Below are 22,190 nucleotides of genomic sequence, written 5' to 3'. Positions count from 1 at the left end.
CTTCTATCATCATTTGTTTCTTACTGTTATGTGTTTCCTCATAATTTCAATATGGATACAGCAGCTCTAAATTTCATGTTTTTGCACCATCACTTAAGTAAGAGACGGAGCATTCTCTTTATATGACATGCAAAAAAGAATCTGTGCCAGAACCACTCTAGCAGATTTCCTCCTACCCAGCTGGTCGGGACTGGGTCACATGAAACACCTCTAGACCAATCAGTTGTAAAAGGTCAGGTCTGATTTAATTGCCTGAATAAAATCAGGGTATCATTATCAAGGAAAAATGGGCAAATAGTGTCTGCCACAGAAGACATTGTGGAATATGAATGAAAATGAATTGAAAACTTATTAAATGGGTAAGACAGGTTATTAAAAATACTTTAGACCTTGAATCTGGGATCTTGAAAGATGGCCATTTTTTTTTATACTGGTGTTAGGAGGAAGATCTTAAAGGCAATTAATCTGTTTAGTCTTAATCTCTAGTTCCTGGAGAAGACAATCTCGAAATGTTTACTTTTTGTTTTTCTGCTATGATGCACATTCACATGCAGAACACATTTCTTATGAGTAGGCCCATTTCACTGAACACTGTCTTAATAAGGTGGGCTTCTAAGCTTGATTCCTAGGAAACTAGCTTTAGCCCTTCCCCTTTCTTTCCTACTCCAGGAAGTATATCAGAATGCAAGTGAGTAAAAGGGCATAATTAGAGGGATAACCTTGAAGCCACTCCAATTTGTGAGAAAACAGTAAATCATTTTCTAATTTCAATATTTGAACTATTATTATTACTATCAAATTATGGCTCTTGTGAGACATGTCACAAATAATTGAAATGCACCAATGTGTCTGGACCCCTAGGTTAAAAGCTTTCTTCTAGAGGACAACCCTCTTCTTTCTTTGTGACCATTGTGCTATTATCATTATATTCTTGTATTTTTTTTTATCTATGGATATTCAAATTGAACAGTGAGATTTAAAAGAGAAGACAAAACCCAGGGAATCTAAAGTGGAAAGCGCATACATACACGCACCATTCAGTCTATTACTAGGCATATAGCATTCAAAAATTGGGGTCAGTTCATATGAGGATTGCCCAGAAATTCAAGCAGTTTTTAATCACAAAAGTCAATCTTCCCCTTGAAATGGTACAATTAAGATGCAGTAGAATGAGCGAGCAATCACATTTGACGCATGTTTCTGGAGGACAAGAGAAGCTGGGGAGCACCATTCAGAAAAACCAAGTGGGGACAAAGTTCAATGATGAAGGATTTTTTAAAAATTTTAAAAAGACTCCCAAACTAGAGAGGAAGAATATCTTAGTGCAAAGTATTCAGAGATAGAATGAGAAGACTGTGTTGGGAGACCTTAGCCAGGACAAAACAGTCCCAATTAAGAGATCTTTTCACTGAGCTACAAAATATTTCCTTTTCTCAAAAAAGTAGCAGCACAAGATGGTTGAGAGAATGAGGGCTTTGGAGTTACAGCGATTTGGAATTAATCCCAAGTTTACCTCTTACTATCTGTGTTACCTTGGGCAAGGCACTGAAATTATCTGAGTCATAGTTCTTAGATACCTTATCTAATAAGGGGGAAAAATAATACCTACATCACAAGGCTGTTACTAGGATTATAGATAATATTTTAAAGCATATGGTCTTGACACAAGTTTACAAAATGGGAGCCATTATTATAAATTCAGCTTTGTGCATTCTTTCAGTTTTTGCAATAACAATTGATAAAGGAGTGTTATTGTTGTTTTCAAAACCTTGACAATCATAGTAATGACAATGAAACAGGATATATACATCCCATTCTGCTATATCATTAATCTGGATCCTCACGTTCTGTCCTTCTGACAACCCTATAAGGTAGATGTCGTTGGTTTTCCATTTAACAGAGGAGAAAACAGACTCAGAGAGAGAAAGAATTTGTTTGAATTTGTGTAGTTTACCTCCAGAGTCCCTATTCTTAACCCCTCAGCTCTACTTCCCTCCTCCCTTCAGCTTACACACACCCTCTCACCTACATGGTCATCCACGTAACCTTGAGAACTTTATTCTTTGAATTTACACAAAGACCAACATCACAGTGATTAAAAACCACACATGGCTTCTTGCTTCTCCTGGTTGCTGAATTCCATGCCTGGGGATTAGTTTAGATGCCTACTGCTTTCAGGTTGGGGATTGCTGCCAATAAAATTTCCTGTTTCCTAAGCAGCTGGGAAGCCAACAACCAGCTGCTCTGAAATGTGTTTGAACCTCGTCCTCTCAGCTAGGAGACAGCTGTGCTGATCTATAGAAAGACTCTGGAAGATTGTTTGTGTTTTATAAGACACTCTAGGCAGGAAGAGAGAGACTTCTGATTTGAAGAGAGACTAAATTCAGGAACAGAACTCTTTAATATTTCCCGATCACAGACACTTCTCCAACCTCTGATATTCACTTAGGTACAGAGTGTGTGAGTCTCAAATAAATAGAAGACAGTCACTTTAATTGTTTTCCTCAGGGTGCATTTTTTACACCTGACATATTCTATGCCTCACATCTGAGATAACAACCTTGTTGCTCCAGACATCTCTGGAATAATTTCCAAAGCACCGTACTGTCTTGTTATCTGCTTCCCTTTACTTCCAGTGTGTTGATGAAGCAATAATGGTATGAGTTAATGCTGCTGCTGCTTAACCTATGTTTAAACAACTGACATAGTACATATTGTAATGTTTGTAGTTCCTAGCAGGCAAGGCGCTATGGCAGTGCCCACATCTACCAGTTAAATGAGACTACGAGAAAGATATATATTTCAAAAGCACACAAGAGCCCTGAAAACTGGTACCTTTATCATGGATTTTGTTGTTGCAATTGTCTAAAGCTAGTCATCTTTTCAATATAGCTCTCACTTTATAGATAATTGTGAAAGTCAGCTATTAATTTAGTAATAGAGCCAATGACATAGTTTATAGGGTCAAGTTAAACCATCGTTGACTCTTCAAAGACCCTGAAAAAGCTGGGTCATGAAGGAAATTTTCAACATGTGGCAAAACTTCAGCTGTATTTCAAAAAAATAGAGAAGCTGATGTTTTATTTAAAAATCAGAAAACCATATTCTGTGTATAAACATGTACAGTATATATACTTATGTGTATAAGTATTAATTTGAAATTAATCTATGCATCCCCTTGCTCTTGCAGCCTCTATTTTCCCAACAAAATACTGGAATTTGTATAGAGATGAATAGACATGTTTGACAGCATCTTAAGGATCAAGAATACGTAAAAGGGCTGAGAGCTAAAGCCCATCCCTCTATCATATTTTTTTTCTAGTGATGGAGGTAGAGAAGATGACATTTATACAAAATGTTGATTTTGTACAAACATTTCTTTGAATGAGAGTATGAATGTGTGAACTTTATTTTTTAAGCATACTCAATATTATAATCACAGAAATAAAAAATTAACTACTATGAGATTTTAAGAATGAAATCACGACATACTAAAAATGAGGGGATATGCATGCTCAGGCTAAAAATCCATTTTGCTAGTCATGGTTACTTTTACTCTCAGAACATTTTCCTGGTCAAGATGTTTTGACTACTTACTGATTTTCAGCTAGAGTTAACCAATGGGAGACAATTGACAGATTGCTGACAAGCAACCATTTATTTGTGTTAGTTTATCTACTTGGCATGGGTTCATCTTCTCCATTTCCTTCAGCACCAGGATGGTAACAACTTGGGCTGATGGTGAAGTGAGGGTTGCTTTACATTTGGCTTCTTAGTTTTTCCGTTGCCTATATAATTAATTTCTTGTGTTAAATTCCATGTTTGAAGCACCTACAGTAGTTTCTGTTTTTTTTTTTTTTTTTTTTTTTACTGAGCTCTGACTGATACACTCACCAAAAGGATTGTGATTAACCGAGCTGACCTCACACTATTTTGAAAAGTGTGTGAAGTGTGTGTACATACTTATGTGTGTGTAAGTACAGGTGTGTGCACATGCATGTGCACACAAATGTGTTGTGGATAATGGGAAAGAGTCACAGTACCTGCCCCTTCACCTCTAATTGTCAAGAAATGTTCTTGTGCTGTTTCTGGATTTTCAACCATGGGTAGAATTTGTCCTAAGCTTTATTCCACCAAAATCCTCAAATTTGGTGTAATATTATTTTCCAGTTCACCTTATAAACTTATAAAAGCTATAGCTTTGGCCAGGCACAGTGGCTCACACCTGTATCCTAACACTTTGGGAGGCCAAGGCAGGCAGATCACAAGGTCAGGAATTTGAGACCAGCCTGACCAATATGGTGAAACCCTGTCTGTACTAAAAATACAAAAATTAGCAGGGCGTGGTGGCGGGTGCCTGTAGTCCCAGCTACTAGGGAGGCTGAGACAGGAGAATGGCGTGAACCCGGAAGGTGGAGGTTGCAGTGAGCCGAGATTGCGCCACTGTACTCCAGCCTAGGTGACAGAGGGAGACTCTGTCTCCAAAAAAAAAAAAAAAAGAAAGAAAAGCTATAGCTTCATTTATGTGCATGGGTATGTGTATACACAAATCTAAGATTAGCTGTTATCACATTAAATCTTAATAACCAATACTGAAATGTATTTGTATTGTAATTATGCTGAAAGGAAACTGAGTCCAAGATATGCTAATTGATTTCTCCCCAGGCTTTGTATTTAGAATGTGGCAGAGTTGGGACTCAAACACAGGTTGTCGACTATAAAACTGATGTTTTATTCTTGGGCCAATAAGACATATTTCTCAAGAAGTTAGTTTTTAATAAATGTCCAACAATGATAGACTGGATTAAGAAAATGTGGCACATATACACCATGGAATACTATGCAGACACAAAAAATGATGAGTTCATGTCCTTTGTAGGGACATGGATGAAGCTAGAAACCATCATTCTCAGTAAACTATCGCAAGGACAAAAAACCAAACACCACATGTTCTCACTCATAGGAGAGAATTGAACAATGAGAACACATGGACACAGGAAGGGGAACATCACACACTGGGGCCTGTTGTGGGTGGGGGGAGGGGGGAGGGATAGCATTTGGAGATATACCTAATGTTAAATGACGAGTTGCTGGGTTCAGCACACCAACATAGCACATGTATACATATGTAACTAACCTGCACGTTGTGCACATGTACCCTAAAACTTTAAAGTATAATAAAAAAAAGAGAAATCATAATCTAAAAGTGGGAATTTGGGACTTTGGAACTTTCTGACAAGCATGACTTCCAACAGATTTGCATTCTGAGTTTTAAACATAAATAATGAGAAACATTATTTGATCAAGGGTTTTTGTGCCATGTTTAGAGGCCAGAAACCTCCTGGTAGATGGAGTGAGGGTATGAAATGTCTGGAAAATATTAACAGTTTGTGCAGAATACAAGAGAATAATTGAATTCATGTCTGCCTTTGACAGTATTTTGCATGTGGTTTCTGCACTTAATAATTCTACAATTTATATAAGAAATATTTCCAGTAACCTATTCATATGCCAGATATCTCCTGTAGACTATGTCAAGTAATAAAAGGGTAAAAAAGAACATTGTCTCTACCTACATGGATCATATTGCCTTCTGATGAATCTAATGTTAAATGAAGTATAGATTTCTATAAGAACATAAAAAAGAGGATCCAATCTAGTCTTAGTATTGTGGAACTCTTCCCTGAGAAAGTGATGTTAGCGTCATAGTATGATGCTGGTATAAAGATAGACACAGAAATGAAGCAGAAATAGAGCCAAACATATATGATCAATTTATTTTTGACAGCAATTCCAAGATTATTTAAAAAGAAAAGATAATCATTTTGACTAAATGATGCTTGAACAATATCTGTATATGAAAAAAATGTACTGCACATTACTCCATATACAAAAATTAATACAAAGTAAGCATAATCATAAACATAAATCTCTAACTTCAAATATCTGGAAGAAAGCATAAAGGAAAATCTGTTTAACATTGTAGTAGCATTTTTTGCTAGGACAAAAATTATTAACCATAGAAGATGAATAAAACAAAACAGTGACATTTCTCTTTATGCTCATCAAAATTCCTAAAATGTAAAAAGAATCAAAATATCAAAATACCAAGTGTGACTGAGGATGTAGAATAACTATAATGCTCATACATTGCTGGTGGAATTCAAAATGGTAAAATCACTTTGGTCAACAGTTTGTTAATTTCTTATGAAGTTAGAAACATACTTAACAACAGAACATAGTTTTTCTTCTAGTTATTTACCCAAGAGAAATAAAAACATACAATACAAAATAGTTGTACAATAATGCCATAACAACTTTATTTATTATAGCAAATGAAATAAACAAACCAAATGCCAGTCACAAAGATAATGAATTAACAAATTGCAGTATATGTATAAAATGTAATACTTCACAGCAATAAATAAAATAAACTACTGGTACCTGCAGCAACATACGTGAAGCTTACACATGTAATGCCATGTGAAACATCACACAAAAAATTACATACCATAGAATTCCATTTATATACAACTATAGAAAATATACATCTAATCTGTGGTGCTCTATAGCAGATCTGTGGATGCCTGATACCTGGGGTGGGAAGGATCTTGACTGATAATAGGCTTAAGGAAACCAGTTGACATAAATAGAACACTGATGTAACAATACTAGAATTCACATTCCTTTCTAGTGTACCTAAAGCATATGATATTTGATTATATGTCATAAACAAAGCATCCACAAATATAAAATGTTTTAAATCATTCAGAGCTTATTCTTTAATCACAATAGTGTTTTAGGTTAGAAATCAATAGTAAAAGGAAGACTAGTAAGTCCTCATTTACCAGAAAAATTTTTAAAGACTCGTTTAATACGTGAGTTAACTAAAAAATCAGTGAAAACATATTGAAATCATTCTCCCTGAGTTAGAGTATGATTCAAAAATACCTTGTATGCTCACTTGTATACTGGCATTTCTGTCTAGTGGAATAATACAGAACAAAAATAAAAAAAATGAAAAAGTAAAGATACAACTGTCTTTATTCATAGATGATATGCTTTCATACATAGAAAATCTAAAAGACTATAGAAAAATATATAAGGATTATTAAAAATTGAATTGAGCAATGTCTGTATGTGCAAGTCAAAGCTGTAACCATAGGAGAATATGCTGAGCTTCATTAGTAATTAATAAGATGCCAATTAAACCTCAATATAATATCTCTACATACTTGCAAAAATGCCTAATGTGAAAAATATGGGGAAAAAAGTGTAGATGAAGATGTGTGACAGTTGGAAGACTGAAGCCTTTAATCCCAGCACTTTGGGAGGCCAAGGCAGGCGGATCACCTAAGGTTGGGAGTTCAAGACCAGCCTGACCAACATGGAGAAACCCTGTCTCTACTAAAAATGCAAAATTAGCCAGGTGTGGTGGCACATGCCTGTAATCCCAGCTACTTGGTAGGCTGAGGCAGGAGAATCGCTTGAACCCGGGAGGCAGAGGTTGCAGTGAGCCAAAATTGAACCATTGCACTCCAGCCTGGGCAACAAGAGTGAAACTCCATCTCAAAAAAAAAAAAAAAAATGGAACACTCATATATTGTTGCTAGAAATATAAATTTGCAGAAGCACTTTGGAAATCCCTGGAATTATCCAATAAAACTGAATATATGCATTTTCATAATTCCACAGCGGCACTCTCAGGTACATACTTGATAAAATTGTATATATTTGTTCACCAAAAGACACATACTAGAATATTCATAAGTTCCTATTTATTTTATATTTATATATTTTAAGTAGCTCCAAACTACCTAAAAGCCTATTAATAGTAGAATGGATAAACTGTGATATTTATATGTAATTAAGCATTCAAGAATGAGAAATAATTGATCTGATAAATGTGATTTGATTGAAAGAAAACAGTTATGCAGGGTTACCAGTTGAAAAATTTCACATATATGTTATATATTTAACATGTATGTAATCTATTATATATTTAGTATCTATTATATATTATATAATACATCTAGCATACATTACATATTAATATATAAGATGTCTGATTATATATCCTATCACATATTTGATATATATGTGTCATTTTATATATATGTGTATACATACATATATATAAAGGGGAAGCATTTATATGAAAGGAATCAGATGGCTTAAGAAGTGATAAGTGAGGAAAATAGTTTTAGGGATAATAGATAACCTTTTAATAAGTCTGGCTATGTTTTAAGATATGGTTTTATAAACACTTATATACTACAGTGAAAAAGTCAGTAGAAAGGAATAGAATAAAGATATATTAGAAGAAGAGCCAAGTGCAGTGACTTACGCCTGTAATCCCGGCACTTTGGGAGGCCAAGGAAGGCGGATGACCTGAGGTCAGGAGTTGGGGACTGACCTAGCCAATATGGTGAAAACCCGTCTCTACTAAAAACAGAAAAATTAGCCAGGCATGGTGGCATGCACCTGTAATCCCAGCTACTTGGGGAGCTGAGGCATGAGAATCGCTTGAACTCAGGAGGTGGAAGTTGCAGTGAGCTGAGATCACACCAATGCACTCCAGTCTGGACAACAGAGCGAGACCCCTTCTCAAAAAAAAGAAAAGATATATTAGAAGAAAGAAGTTATTAAATGTGCAAAGTCTGCAAGAAGGTAGGGAGGAAGAGAACCAGATAATTTTCATTTTAATAGAAATGGATAAGAATGAAAGATAGAAGTTGGGGACAGTTTCATTTTTACTGTTTCGATTTTATTGTTGTTGTCTGTTTGCTTATTTCATATTTGTTGTAAGTGAAGTAATCTGCAGAACAAGTGGGAATATGAGGGGCTAGAGGTTTGATGAAAGTGGAAGTTTAGACTAGTGTTTGGGTAGAATGGATACAAGAATTAGCTAAAAACACACAGATGCATTTTCTGTTAGTTTCAGGTTGGGGACCATTAATTTATCTAGAAACTAATTTGTTCAGTGAGGGTGTTGTGGTTTGGCTTTGTGTCCCTACCCAAAACTCATCTTGAATTGTAATAATCCCCATGTGTCATGGGAGGGACCCAGTGGGAGGTAATTGAATCATGGGGCAGGTTTTTCCCATGATGTTCTCATGATGGTGAATAAGTCTCACAAGATCTGATGGTTTTATAACAGGGCAGTTCCTCTGCACACACTCTCTTGCCTGCCACCATGTAAGACATGACTTTGTTCCTTCTTGCCTTGATTGCCATGTAAGATATGATTGTGAGGCCTCCCTAGCCCTGTGAAACTGTGAGTCAATTAAACCTCTTTCCTTTATAAATTACCCAGTCTCAGGTATGTCTTTATTAGCAGCGTGAGAACAAACTAATACAAGGGGATTCTCTAAAAATGGTAGACAGTCACCTGTTGGCTCAGTGTTAGGGAAATGGATAATTTTGTTCTGCAAGACATCTGTAGTAGAGAGAGAAGTGAGCTAAGAAATATTAAATATTGCCAAATATTATCAAAATGGTAGAATGATCGAGATTGAAAGAGTTGAAAATTATAGGTACGTGAAAATATCTGGGGTCTGGAAGCTCTGCATGGGTTGTAAAACTAATGTCACTTGGCCTTTTAGCTTCACGCAGCCTAGTTGTTCCTTGCTTATGGTCAAGAAAGACATAAGTGTAGGATCAAGGATGGAGGCTGGTGCTTTGTTACTCTTAGCTCATAGATCCTGAAGCCTAATCAAGATGCAGGGTTTAATATTATTATACAGCCCGCTATGGAGAGGGCAGATCTCAGTGTCCTGATTGATGGTGCTGAGAAGAGGAAGCTAAGGTTGAAACACTGGTGTTGAGAGAACCATGCCATACCTAACCCACTCTTGCTGGCTCTACATGGGAAAGAATATACTAATTTTTCTGAATCTGTTTAATTAGGGCTGTAATATTTTGGAAAATTGGTTCTTCAGCTAAGCATTTGCCTTAAGTCAACATGGTTGAAGGATAGCTAAATAATAGGATTATTACCAATATGTATATTTTTATAATAGGTCATTTTAAATAAAAGTAAAAGGAATTCTGAGTAGCCACCTGAATTGGCATTGTTTGTGATTATTTCTTTTTACGGGATATAAAATGTTTCTGGCCTAGAGTATCTCCTTCAGAAAAAAATTAGCTTTAGGAAAAAAAGCATCTTATAGATGCTTTTTGACAGGACAACATTATAACTGAATAAATGTCATATTTCCTTTTATGTATGGCCCGTTCTGTAGTGTTACATTTACTTTTCTTTTAGTTATTTCATGCATTGATTTCTCCCCTTTCAACTTAAGTTGTTGTCTTTTGTTGTCACATTCTAACGGAACATTGACAAAGGACAAATCTACTGTGCCAATTATATCAGTGGCCCATTGGAATGATTCTTCATATCCAAAGAATGAACTACCTTCTCAATTTAATTAGAAGCTTGACAATTTCAATTTGGAGATGCAACACCACTTTGCCTGGATTTAAAAAAGCTCCTTATCTGATTTGCCTGTGAAGCCACCCTGGCTGTTTAGCATTTTTGAATGCATCTGAAAAGGGAGAATGCTCTCAATGCCAACCATTCTTTTAAAAATCTGTTCAGAAACAAAAGAATGTATTAAGCCAGTATTGGGATAAAATTAGCTCTTAAAAGAGACTTTCAGAGTAGATCATAAAAACATTGAATAAGTTAATGCATTTTGGTTAAAGAAAATATATTTAAGCATTTACTGTGGCATAAAACTACTACCATTAGGTCAATCTTGAGGTGCAAATGGCACCTATAAGTTAAAAAGACTACAAATATCCTTAAGTCTTTTTAGAAATAGTTTATGCTGTCAGTTGTAATCTGCCATTACATATACATATGCCCTTTGACACTACCTGTGCTAACTTCGTTTCCAAATAGTTTAACTGATTACTTTTGATATGGTTAGGCTTTGTGTCCCCACCCAAATCTCATCTTCAATTGTAATCCCCAAGTGTGAGGGAGCAACCTGTAATTCCCCACATATTGAGGGAGGGAGGTGACTGGATCATGGAGGCAGTTTCCCCCATGCTGTTCTTGTGATAGTGAGTTCTCATGAGATCGATGGTTTTATAAGGCAGTTTTCCCTGCTTTTGTTTGCTGTCTCTCTCCTGTTGCCATGTAAGATGTGTCTGCTTCCCCTTCTGCCATGATTGTAAGTTTCCTGAGGCCTCCCTGCCAGACATGCAGAACTGTGAGTCAATTAAACCTCTTTCCTTTATAAATAACCCAGTCTCGGGTAGTATCTTTATAGTAGTGTGTAAACGAACGAATACAACTTTAAAAATAACTACATTGAGAAGAAACTCTGGAGTCCTAGGATCAAATCCTGTTATTTTTACAAAACCAAGCAAACAAATTGACTTAATTTTATTGGAGAATAAGAAAAAAAAGTTTGGTTAATCAGGATTGTATTTATACTGACACATTTAAAAGATTTAAAGATAAATGTTATGTACTTCCATGTCCTAGAACCTATAATGTGATTTGTTTATGGTTCTTCTTTGCCTTATTGATATGTGTATTGAGACCCAGATTTTAAAATTTAAAAATGTTTTGTTATGAAATAGTCTTAATCTAAATGTCTTTAAATGGTTTGGGGCCTATAAGGGTGACTGAGTATTTCTATTTGCTCTTCCAAAGAAACACAACTTGGAAATTAGTATATACATTTTCAAACCACAATCCTAACAAAATGCATTGGCAAATAAGATACTCTATTGCTCCTGGTAGCAACATGCATTACAAAAATAAGAGCAAGCTTCTTAAAAGCAGAGTTGTTGGCTAGTCAACTTTAAAATTTTAGACACTCTGTTAAGGTTAGTATAATTTATTTAACTATTTGATATCGAAAAATAATCACATATTGGAAGTAGGATATTCTTGGAGGCAGGGTTATGTAATGAGAAAAAACGCAAGGTAGAACCAGACTTACTTGGTTCCAGTTCCAGCCCTACTATCTAATATCTGTGTTACTTTGAGCAAGTCACCAGACCTTCCAGTTCCTTTGTTTCTTCATCCATAAAATGAAGATAATAATAGTACTTACCTCATAGGGTTGCTATGAGTTACTTTATGTCAACTGCATAGTACAGCATATAATAGATATTAGCAATTATTTTAAGCTCTTCTGACACTTGGAACCAAACTCTTGACATTTGTCTTTCAAAAATTGCTTTTGTGCAGGACCAACATCCACCAGGGGTCTTTGAATTCAGGTAAACCTTGAGACTCAAGATCATAGGCTACATTTGGTACCAATTTACCAAAAAGGTTACTGGACAGACCATATATCTTTCCAAGCAGCATCAGGTTTTTCTCTCAGCAGGAGTCTCAGAAGAAGCAGTTGGCATGGCAGTTCACACTGCCCTGTGATTGGGAAGCTGCTTTCCCAGGTGACAGACCAGGTGCAAGAAAGTGAGATCCACACCAGTGGAAGTGAGGTTCACGTAGGCTTAGAATCCTCATGTAAGGCGTATGTCTGGTAACAGTCTTGAATCCAAACTATAGGGAGTTAGACTAGTGTCCTACGAGTAGAAAGCATTCTAGTGTTTTGACACAATCTCTGTGAGAAACTTCCAAAAGCAAGAGAAGGAATATGTACCATGTCTTTTTGAATATTCCTCTTAGCTATCACTAATTACAATAGGGTTTTGGCAAGGGTTTGCTAGCAGACATTCCAAATTGACATAGTTGTCAAGGATTTATAGGTATTTAGTGTTTTTGAGAAAAGATCCAGGTGTTCTATACAAACTACTTACATGGACAAAATGTTAACATTTTATGAGGAAACAGAAAATGTATTTTATTGTTGTTAAACTCCACCTTTTTGTAGTAAATGGCTATTGATATGTTTTTAAGAGCAAGCCCTTTATCCGTAAACATTTGTAGAATTGGTCCAATTTGTACCGTTGTTAAACTGAAACCATATAATACCACAAAGCACAGAAGAGACACTATAATAAAAGTAAGATTTATACAGAATAATATTTAACAGGATTCTATTTAAATTGGCATATTAGGGTTATTTGCAAAACACATTACATAATTAGCATAAGAGTTAATTGAACATAATCACTTATCCATCTAGATACAAAAAAATGAGGCAGAACTTATTGATTTATGTTTGGGCATAGACAATATTGAGCAGCTTATTGTGACATTAATAGACTATCAGGCTCAGTTATTTTTATTTTTATTATTTATTTTTTTTTTATACGGGGTTTCACTGTCACCCAGGCTGTGGTGCAGTGATGCCATCTTGGCTCACTGCAACCTTTGCCTCCTGGGCTCAAGTGATCCTCCCTCCTCAGCCTCCTGAGTAGCTGGGGCAACAGGCACATGCCACCATGCCCATGCTTGGCAATTTTTTTTTTTTTTTTGTAGTTTTGATAAAGACAGGATTTCTCCATGTTGCCCAGGCTGGTCTCAAACTCCTGAGCTCAAGTGACTCCCCTGCCTCTGACTCCCTAAGTGCTAGAATTACAAGTATGAGCCACCACATCCAGCCCAGGCTCGGTTATTTTGAAACCATACCAGTGTTATGAGAATAAGTACAAGATGTCTGCATCGGAAGAATGACCATCTTCCTATTTATCATGGCAAATGGTAGACATCAAATTAATATAGGAAAGAGGCCTTTAACTTAGGACACAATTCTCTTTTAAAGTTATTTAAAATATTGTCCTTCTTCTGGAAAGGAAGCTGTTTATATGTGACAGTATGCAGATATTTAAACATAACTGTAGGAGCTCCAAGGGACTTAGACGACATTATTGTTCCTAACTGATACCTTGGTCAAGAACACTTCATCTAGATCAGAGAGGAGTGTTACCAGATGTTAGGAAAAAGAGTCTCCTCTATGGTAAACATTTCAAGCTATATTTCCCTGGAAGAATTTTTAGTTAATAAAAGTGTTTGTAATAGTAAAAGAATTTAAGGATCTGAGTTTTATAGTCAGTTGTTTTGCTCCACCAGGCATTTAGAATAATTTAACATTCTTGTCTTGCACAGGTACTTTTGGGAAGTTTAGAAAATTTTGTTCAAATAAGTTGAACACAGACCTAAAAGTAGTGCATTACCTTATGCAAATTTGCTTTCCTTTTTACAAAGAAGATCCTATTGAATTTTTCCTTTAAAGGATTTTTCATGAAAGTAGACCTGGATAAAACGATTTTTAACAATTTTTTGCAGGCATTACATTGTGTATCATTATTCTCTACGAGTAGGCCTGAGACACTGCTTGGGCCTTGAATACAATTTTCTACCGTTAGCTAGGCTTGACTTTGCCCATTGCTTTGCTTGTGTGGCCTGTGATTTAGCTGGTAGCTGGTAGGTGGATCGTAATGCACATAGTTCTTAGACCTCAAAGATCTTCATAGAGTGTTCTACAAGAGTTCCTCATGAAATAACTATATTCTTTCAGTAGTTGTCCTAATCCATCTGCAAAACTAGAGGGATAATTTGTCGGGTGGTTTTTCTGAGTTGACTAGGGAAGATTTTACTATAACCATTTAGGATTTTAAAAATCACAGGATTTGGGAGAGGCCAGAATAAAAGATCACAATAGCACAGGCAGGGATTTGTTGATTCAGTGAGGAAAGAAGACAAGCCAGTTTTCACACTTCGAGACATGAATGGAATTTCAACATCCTCCCTACACTGCTGGTTGATAGATGATACCAACATGAAAAACAATCAAAAGGAGATGAAATAAATACAAAGTGTATAAGACAAAATTACAGAGTTAAAAGGAAGAAAGGATAATGCAAGTTTTAGGTAAGACCAAATTTATTGGTGAAATCCTGAATGACAGGCGGTCCTTGGGACCTGCTTCTGTGAATGACTTTGGGATGGTGCAGAACCCTTGGGACAAACCCAATATTTTCATGTTTGATCGATGGCATTACCAAGGATTCTCAACAGTACTCCTATTATCTCCCCATTTAGAAAAACTGACTTATTTCTGTGGTGGGATTGGAAACCCATTATAATAATTAATCCATCAACATAATTAACAAAACCTCCTGGAGTCCAGGAGGTTTTGTTAATTATTAAAAGACAGATTTTAACTTGCAATATGTCTGTGGAGTGATTTAATAACAAATGTGCTATTCTATTCAAAGACTAGTATTTTTTTAAGTTGTATACAGATTCAGAAGCTCCAAATGTCTTCCAAAATACATTTGAGTGCTTCATGAAATCCTTTTTCATGTTTGTAAAACATTTGTCATTCCTGCCACATGCACAGATTTTACATTTCTGGCTTCAAAAAGTAAAAAGACTTAAAGATGTGTAGTTGCCAAGTATTATTGCTTTTCACATTATGTATTTTTTGCTGTTACCTTTTCAAGGATTTCAGGCTTGGCATATAATAGAGCTAATTAAATTCTTTTCCCAGGAAGCAGCCAGCTAGACCACTGCCCCAGGCACATAACCTCAGCTTACTGCTTTCCTCTGCTCATTTATTCAGTATATGAGAAGAGACTCCTCGAACAGCAAAGGTAGACGACTCAGGCCAGGCAGCTGCGATGAATTTTAGTAACTACAGAGCCAGTGTTTGGGTCTCAATCCTGACAGCACACATCACAGAGGGGTGAGAGTGGAGGCACATCTTCCTGTATGAGTTGGCGGTGGATGACAATCTGCCAAACTAAAATAATGGAAGAGACATTGGTTGTATAAAAAGGAATCAACTGGCTGGGCGCGGTGGCTTATATCTGTTATCCCAACACTTTGGGAGGCTGAGGCGGGTGGATCACCTTAGGTCAGGAGTTCGAGACCAGCCTGGCCAACATGATGAAACCCCATGTCTACTAAAAATACAAAAATTAGCTGGGCATGGTGGTGGGCACTTGTAATCCCAGCTACTCAGGAGGCTGAGGTAGGAGAATTGCTGGAGCCTGGGAGGCAGAGGTTGCAGTGAGCCAAGATCACGCCATTGCACTCCAGCCTGGGCGACAACAGGGAGACTCTGTCTCAAAAAAAAAAAAAAAAAAAAATCAACTTAGCTCAGTTCTAAGGTATTTTGTAAGATTCTAGGCATACCATTTCATTTTTCCTTGAGATTGCTTGTGTACCCAAACCAGAAAATATAACAAAAACAGAATCATGTGAAAAAATGTTTTTTTCTTAATCTCATTAATGCATCTTTACCATTAAGCAATTTTGTCAGTCTTCATAGCAAAAAAGGAAATAATATTTAATAAAAATCAACTATTTGGCAGTTACTCTACTAGTTTATTTACACGTATTGCTTTTCCTTTAATAGACATGCTTTTTTTTTTGTCTTTTTAATAGTGAAAAAAAACTAGGGCAAAAACGGTTAAATGATTTTTCCAAGTTACCAAATGGCAGACCAGAAATTTAAACTCAATTTCATTTGATTATAGAGCCCCAATTTTATTTTAAAATACTGCAGGATAAAATAAAATTTCTGTGTTAAGAAAAAGAGACCCTTTTAGGTGCAATTATTTGGGAAATAATTATTTGATGCAATTATTTGGGAAAGAAAGAGAGTAGTATATATGCATGTCTATACCTACATGCATGTATGATATTTATCTTAAACTATTCCCTGAGGAGAATTTTCAATTGTTGTTCATATAAAATTATTTATAGATTTTATTGCAGATAATCCTGTCTTACAGAAAGAGCTCAGGATTATCTCCTGGAAATAGAAAGATCCATTACAAAGAAAAGAGTGACCATGTGGCCTTGTGATATTATGTGGATTGGGGCCCTGAGGAATTTATATGATGTCACTGAAAGCCAAGAGGAAGAAATTAATTTCTCTATGATATCATCTTAGAAGATAGATTGTGGATCAATTGATGCATCAGATTAATAGATAAGTGAACAAAAATGGATGTACTGATTGAGGTAGATAATTATGTATAGTTAGATAAAATGATTAACTCATTAATTTCTGAGGTAAAAGCAAAGTGATATTCTTTAGCTTCTATAACATTGAATCTCTTTAAATTCTTAATTGCATTCTGGAATAATAGCTCTTTTTTCTCTTTTTTCCCTACAGTTGGACAGTGTCACATCCCTGATCCAAGCAGCCAAAAATTTAATGAATGCTGTAGTGCAAACAGTGAAAATGTCTTACATTGCCTCAACCAAGATCATCCGAATCCAGAGTCCTGCTGGGCCCCGGCACCCAGTTGTGATGTGGAGAATGAAGGCTCCTGCAAAAAAACCCTTGATTAAAAGAGAGAAGCCAGAGGAAACGTGTGCAGCTGTCAGACGAGGCTCAGCAAAGAAAAAAATCCATCCATTGCAAGTCATGAGTGAATTTAGAGGAAGACAAATCTACTGAAACCACTATTCTACATATAGTGCCTATATGACAAAATCCTGCCTAACCACACTTTATTTTACACTTAAGAAGTTCTGTAATTTCACTAAGTTTTGGTGTTTAACTCACAAATAACATAAAATATTGGGCACTAAATCAACAAAAGCAATATATATTTGGGATCATATCACTGTCGTTTCTGTATGGTCAGCACCTAATAGTTAAGGAATATTTGCTTGTTGAATGAATGAAATTATCACGTGTCATTCAGTCTTTCCCATCATAGAGCTTATCTACTATTCATTACCAAATAAACACAGGAGATGCCAGAGAGTCCTGTTTTTCTGTAATACTTCATGTACACTTATCATCTTTATCTTGAATTAAAACACTAACATGAGCTCCTAACTTGGTTTTTTAATAGAAACAAAAGACTTTTATAAAATATTTTCCCATTTAATCTCCATGCTTTCTTTATCTGATCTAACCTGGCACCTAACCAGGCAGAAATGTATGATTCCTGCCATAGCAAAAAAACCACCTTTTAATCTCTAGATAGCTGTACTCATTGTCAACTTATTAGGCTAACATCCATTATAAACTAATCAAATTTGAATAGTCAGGCTACTTGCTGGATTTTGAAGGTCAACCTTGCTTATTAATAAAATGCTTTCTTAACATTATAAAGGTTACAATGAGTTCTGATGCCACATACTCACCTTTTGGGTTTCCAATGTGTTAGAGAGTTCTGTACTTTTGAGTGTTAGGCCTATCCGAATACATATGTGAAAGAAGAGTTATCACCCATTGGGAAAATGAGACAACAAACTATATCCCAAAGTGAGTTGTATTAATAATAACAGAAGTGTAAGTTCTGTATGACCCTATTTTTACAAACATAAAAATACATTTTTATCAGCTTGCAATTGTAATTAATAAGAAAACGGCAGTTTGAAAAACCTTTTGACGTTGAGTAAAATATAACTGCATGAACTGTACCATTGAACTATGAAGCAGTTAATGGCAATGAAGCTGGAGTGATTTTAATAACGTTCTTTTAAATAAAAGTCACTGGGGTCATTTTACAACTCCAGTCACTGTGTTCATTCCTAGTTGAGTTCATAATGGACTTCATAATAGTCTTAGAGTCTAGTGTACCTCTCTCTGTCATTCTCTCTCTCTTTTTCTCTCCCCTGATGACCTGCCTCTCTCTGTCTTTCAAAAATGTCCTTAACAGAAACTCTTTGGAGTCTATAAGTTTTGTTTTCATTTTTTCTCATTCATAGAGTTCTGATTCACAGACTTTAAAAAACATTTTCTATTCTACATTATCATAATAGTATTATATTATACCTTTTTACTTCTAAAACATTGCCATTGATGAGAGTCGTCTCAGCAACGATGTAACCTTAGATTGATGAGAAAAAACTTACACATACAATACCAGTTGATATTAGGAGAACCAGTTTGGGTAAAAGGATGCATGAAACATACAAAAGCATAAAGATTGACAGTACGATAGGTGTGGAATCTTAAGCATAATGGTATGGGAAAAGAAGGATCTATTTAATAGGTCATTATTAATTATGCAGGAAATGTTAAATTTCTTGTAATGAATTATTTCAATCTTCCAAGTAGCTGGATTGCCTGAGCTCAGTGTAAAACTTCCTAGGAGGTGAAGGCAATAATCTCCTCCCTGTTTTGCACCATAGACTGGCCTACAATAACTATTCTGAACAGAGTGCACTGCCCAGAAGAAAAGGCAGTGAAGAAGGGAATTAGGGAATTCAGATGACTCTGTTTTTCAGAATTATCTAGATAATTGAGGCAAATAGAGATTTTCTTTTATTGAAATACTGCCATCATTTTCTGCTCTAAGAAGTGTAGATGTTGCACGAGTGACATCTGTGGTATATCCTTCTTCCAGATAGAAGCATAAATTTATAATTTAGTGGGGAGAGGAATTTTCTTTTAATCACCAAACTACCAGCTGTATAGAAAATTTTTTTGAAATCACCAAACTAGCAGTTGTGTATCTTAGCTCCTAAAGCCACATTCACAAGAATCATAAGCATCTCATTTAGAAAATCTAATGTCCACTGGACCCAACATCATCTTTCCACATGTTGGAGTTTAGAACATTCAGTATTGGACACCAAAGGAACAGAAATAACTTGAAATTATACAATTACCAAATAACCTCCATCTCTTTGATAAAAATGACTTTTTACCCAAAGTGAGATGTGAACAAGTTCTCCTCTTTAACCCAGGCAGATTTTCAGCTTAGCTCAAAGCAAGCTATAATTAAATAAAACAATAAAAATTTTAACTCAATGAATATCCTAGGAGTTAATCTGCTGTGGTAATCAATAGTGACATAAAAACAAGATGCATAGAGCTGAAAAAGGCATCTGTCCACCTGAGTGAATTCCTGTAGTAGGCAGCATTTCAAGATTTAGTTTGATTCAAACCTGCTGATAAAACAAATGCTTATATGCAAGAAAAACTAGCAGCAAGATATGAATAAATCTCCCCATTATGTAGTTAAAAACTAATCAGCATGATACATTTATATTTAGGTATTTCTTCTGCAGAGGATTGCCAGAAATTTCTTAATGAGAGTGATAATTTGGTGATCCACCTATGTACCTTTTGATGTCTCATCACAGAGATTAGTGCTTCCTCTGATAATACATTTGCTTGATCCTGCTAATAAGAACTCACCTTTCTTTTTAACGAAATCAATTTGTGTTAATTTACATAGGGAAAAACATTCCTTGAGAGGGAGGAGAGGGGTGTTTACCACCCACAGGAGCAGTTCCATCCCTGGTTACCCACCAGTATCCCTGCCAGATGTTAGACTGGAATTAGAATGAAAATTTAAAAAAAAAAACGAAATAATAATCCACTAAATGGCCTTCTAATTAGAGAAATTTGAAGATTTTTATCAAATATAAAAAGTGAGAAATAGAAATCATTCCCTTTAATTTATGACAAATTAAAATTATTGAAGTAAAATGTTTCTAAGTCAGTTTCTGGATAGTTCTTGAATGAGTCAAGAAAAAACTCAAACACTAAATTTCTAAGCTAATTTGTTCATTATTCCTTTCTGTTTATTATTTATGATATGAGTGCAAATTGCAAATGTATTAGAAAAGACAATATAGCCTTCACATTCACAAGTGTGCCTTCTGGCCTTTGAAATCTTTTAACATAAGATCAATATAACATATTTGTTCCCCATAAAAATCTCTTATGTACAGGGAATAAGGTCCTCCATAGCTACACAGAGACACCCATTCTTGCAGTCTGGCATTCTTAACACCTTTAGCTTCAAAGGCAGTTGGTTTCAATTTCAAGCTAAAATTGTGAATATACAATTAAGTGCGCAACTTGGGCCTTCAGACCAAATAATTAATGCTCCTCAAATTAAATAATGAGTGGCTGAAAAGCCTAATGTGTAACAACAGAGTAAGTGACTTCAACGGCTTCCTGAACCTTCATTTTGAGGGTGTTCTCATCTCACCCACCTCTGGGCTAGGTATCCTCTGTTAATTGCTAACAATTTCCTACCAAAATAGTGCAATCAGGACTGCCCATCACAGCAAATTACTCCAATTAATGCCCTTTCCTCTTCTTCTGTGAACCAAAAATATCTCTCTCCTGTCTCTCATCTCTATCCCAGGTATAAATTGACTAATAAATTTTACAGAGTTTTAGTCAAAATTATGAATTTTAATTTCCAGCAACATTATTCCTTTAGTCTTTCTATTCCCCAAAACATTCTTAAATTTTGGTATCAAATGTTCATTTCTGTGCTAGAGATTGTGGTTCCCATGGCTACAGATTTTTGTATAGTGGCAGTATGAGTGGAATAAGATCTGAGACTTTTCCTGGTGATATCCACCATTCTCTTGTGAACTCATTGCAGAATAAACAGCCTCTTTCACTTTCATTGTAAGTAGTTCTTTAGGTTGGCAAAGCAGGCACCAGAATCTGAATTTGAATGAAATCTGTACTTTCTTTTGTTGGCCTATTTTTTGCCAAGAAGCCTGCCTATTGTATATTTAGGAATCAAATATTCATTTTTTCTGTTTGTAAAGTCAGAAATATTTCAGTTAAAAAGAATATAATTTTATATTATTTTAATAATTCTTTTTAAGTAAAGTAGGAAAATTTCTGCCACCTGAGATGTTACTGTTTTTATTTATATGAAAATTCCATTTTTTTCTTTATGACTCTTTGCCCATACCATTATGATATGTTCAGCATTAGTATTTTCCATTTTACCACTAAACAAATAAGCCAGGACTAATAACAATAGCAGTTTGAGAGTTTTTATTTTGGCATTTTGGTTTTAATTAGGAAAGAAAACATGGATGCTATTACAACTAGTTGTAGTTAAAAATGTTTTGAATGAGGCTACTAACGCTGTCTTAGTCGTCTCAAAGAGAAAGAGAAGAAGTAAAATTTTAAATACCTTTTTGGCATTTTTAACCAATTCATATGAACAAAAACATATATTCTATTAAAGCAAAATAAAGAATAGTTTAAAACACTAGTCATCTTGCATGTGAATATTTTCCCCCCAACAGACAAGATAGAATCCATTTCTGGACACTCTAAAAGAAAGTAATGTTAATTGAGAGAGCTGTCTCCAAATGGAACTCAATCTGACCAGAATCCCATCCACAGGCAAGAGATGGGCTGTGGGGCCGACCTTAAGTTTTATTCTGAGATGAGATGCTTTATGGCTGCTGGCTGCATTATGGCATCTAGCAGTCCCCACTGGTTTGTGGGAACAAAACACATGGATTGATATTCAATATGTTTGGTAAGTTGGAGAAAAATGGAGACGATACG

The 22,190-nt window shown here is 35.5% G+C and overlaps 1 protein-coding gene across 6 annotated transcripts in view; it reads left to right on the top strand.

Moving 5' to 3' along the window:
• The window catches only part of CTNNA3 (catenin alpha 3), a 1,849,205-nt gene extending 1,827,923 nt beyond the window's left edge, over positions 1 to 21,282 (top strand). For 5 of the 6 annotated variants that reach the window (XM_054660128.2, XM_009458543.5, XM_024346765.3 and 2 more), the window contains one exon: positions 17,061 to 18,436. In XM_054660128.2, the coding sequence (XP_054516103.1) occupies positions 17,061 to 17,348 (288 nt within the window). In that variant the 3' untranslated portion in view covers positions 17,349 to 18,436. Of the gene's footprint in view, positions 1 to 17,060 lie in introns of all 6 variants that reach the window. The other variant, XM_054660126.2, reaches the window with a different exon arrangement.
• Positions 21,283 to 22,190: the final 908 nt, after the last annotated feature.

Source organism: Pan troglodytes, chromosome 8, assembly GCF_028858775.2.
Source record: "Pan troglodytes isolate AG18354 chromosome 8, NHGRI_mPanTro3-v2.0_pri, whole genome shotgun sequence".
NCBI lineage: Eukaryota > Metazoa > Chordata > Mammalia > Primates > Hominidae > Pan > Pan troglodytes.
The sequence above is the reverse complement of the archived record's forward strand: the minus strand, read 5'-3'. Positions and strand labels throughout refer to the sequence as shown.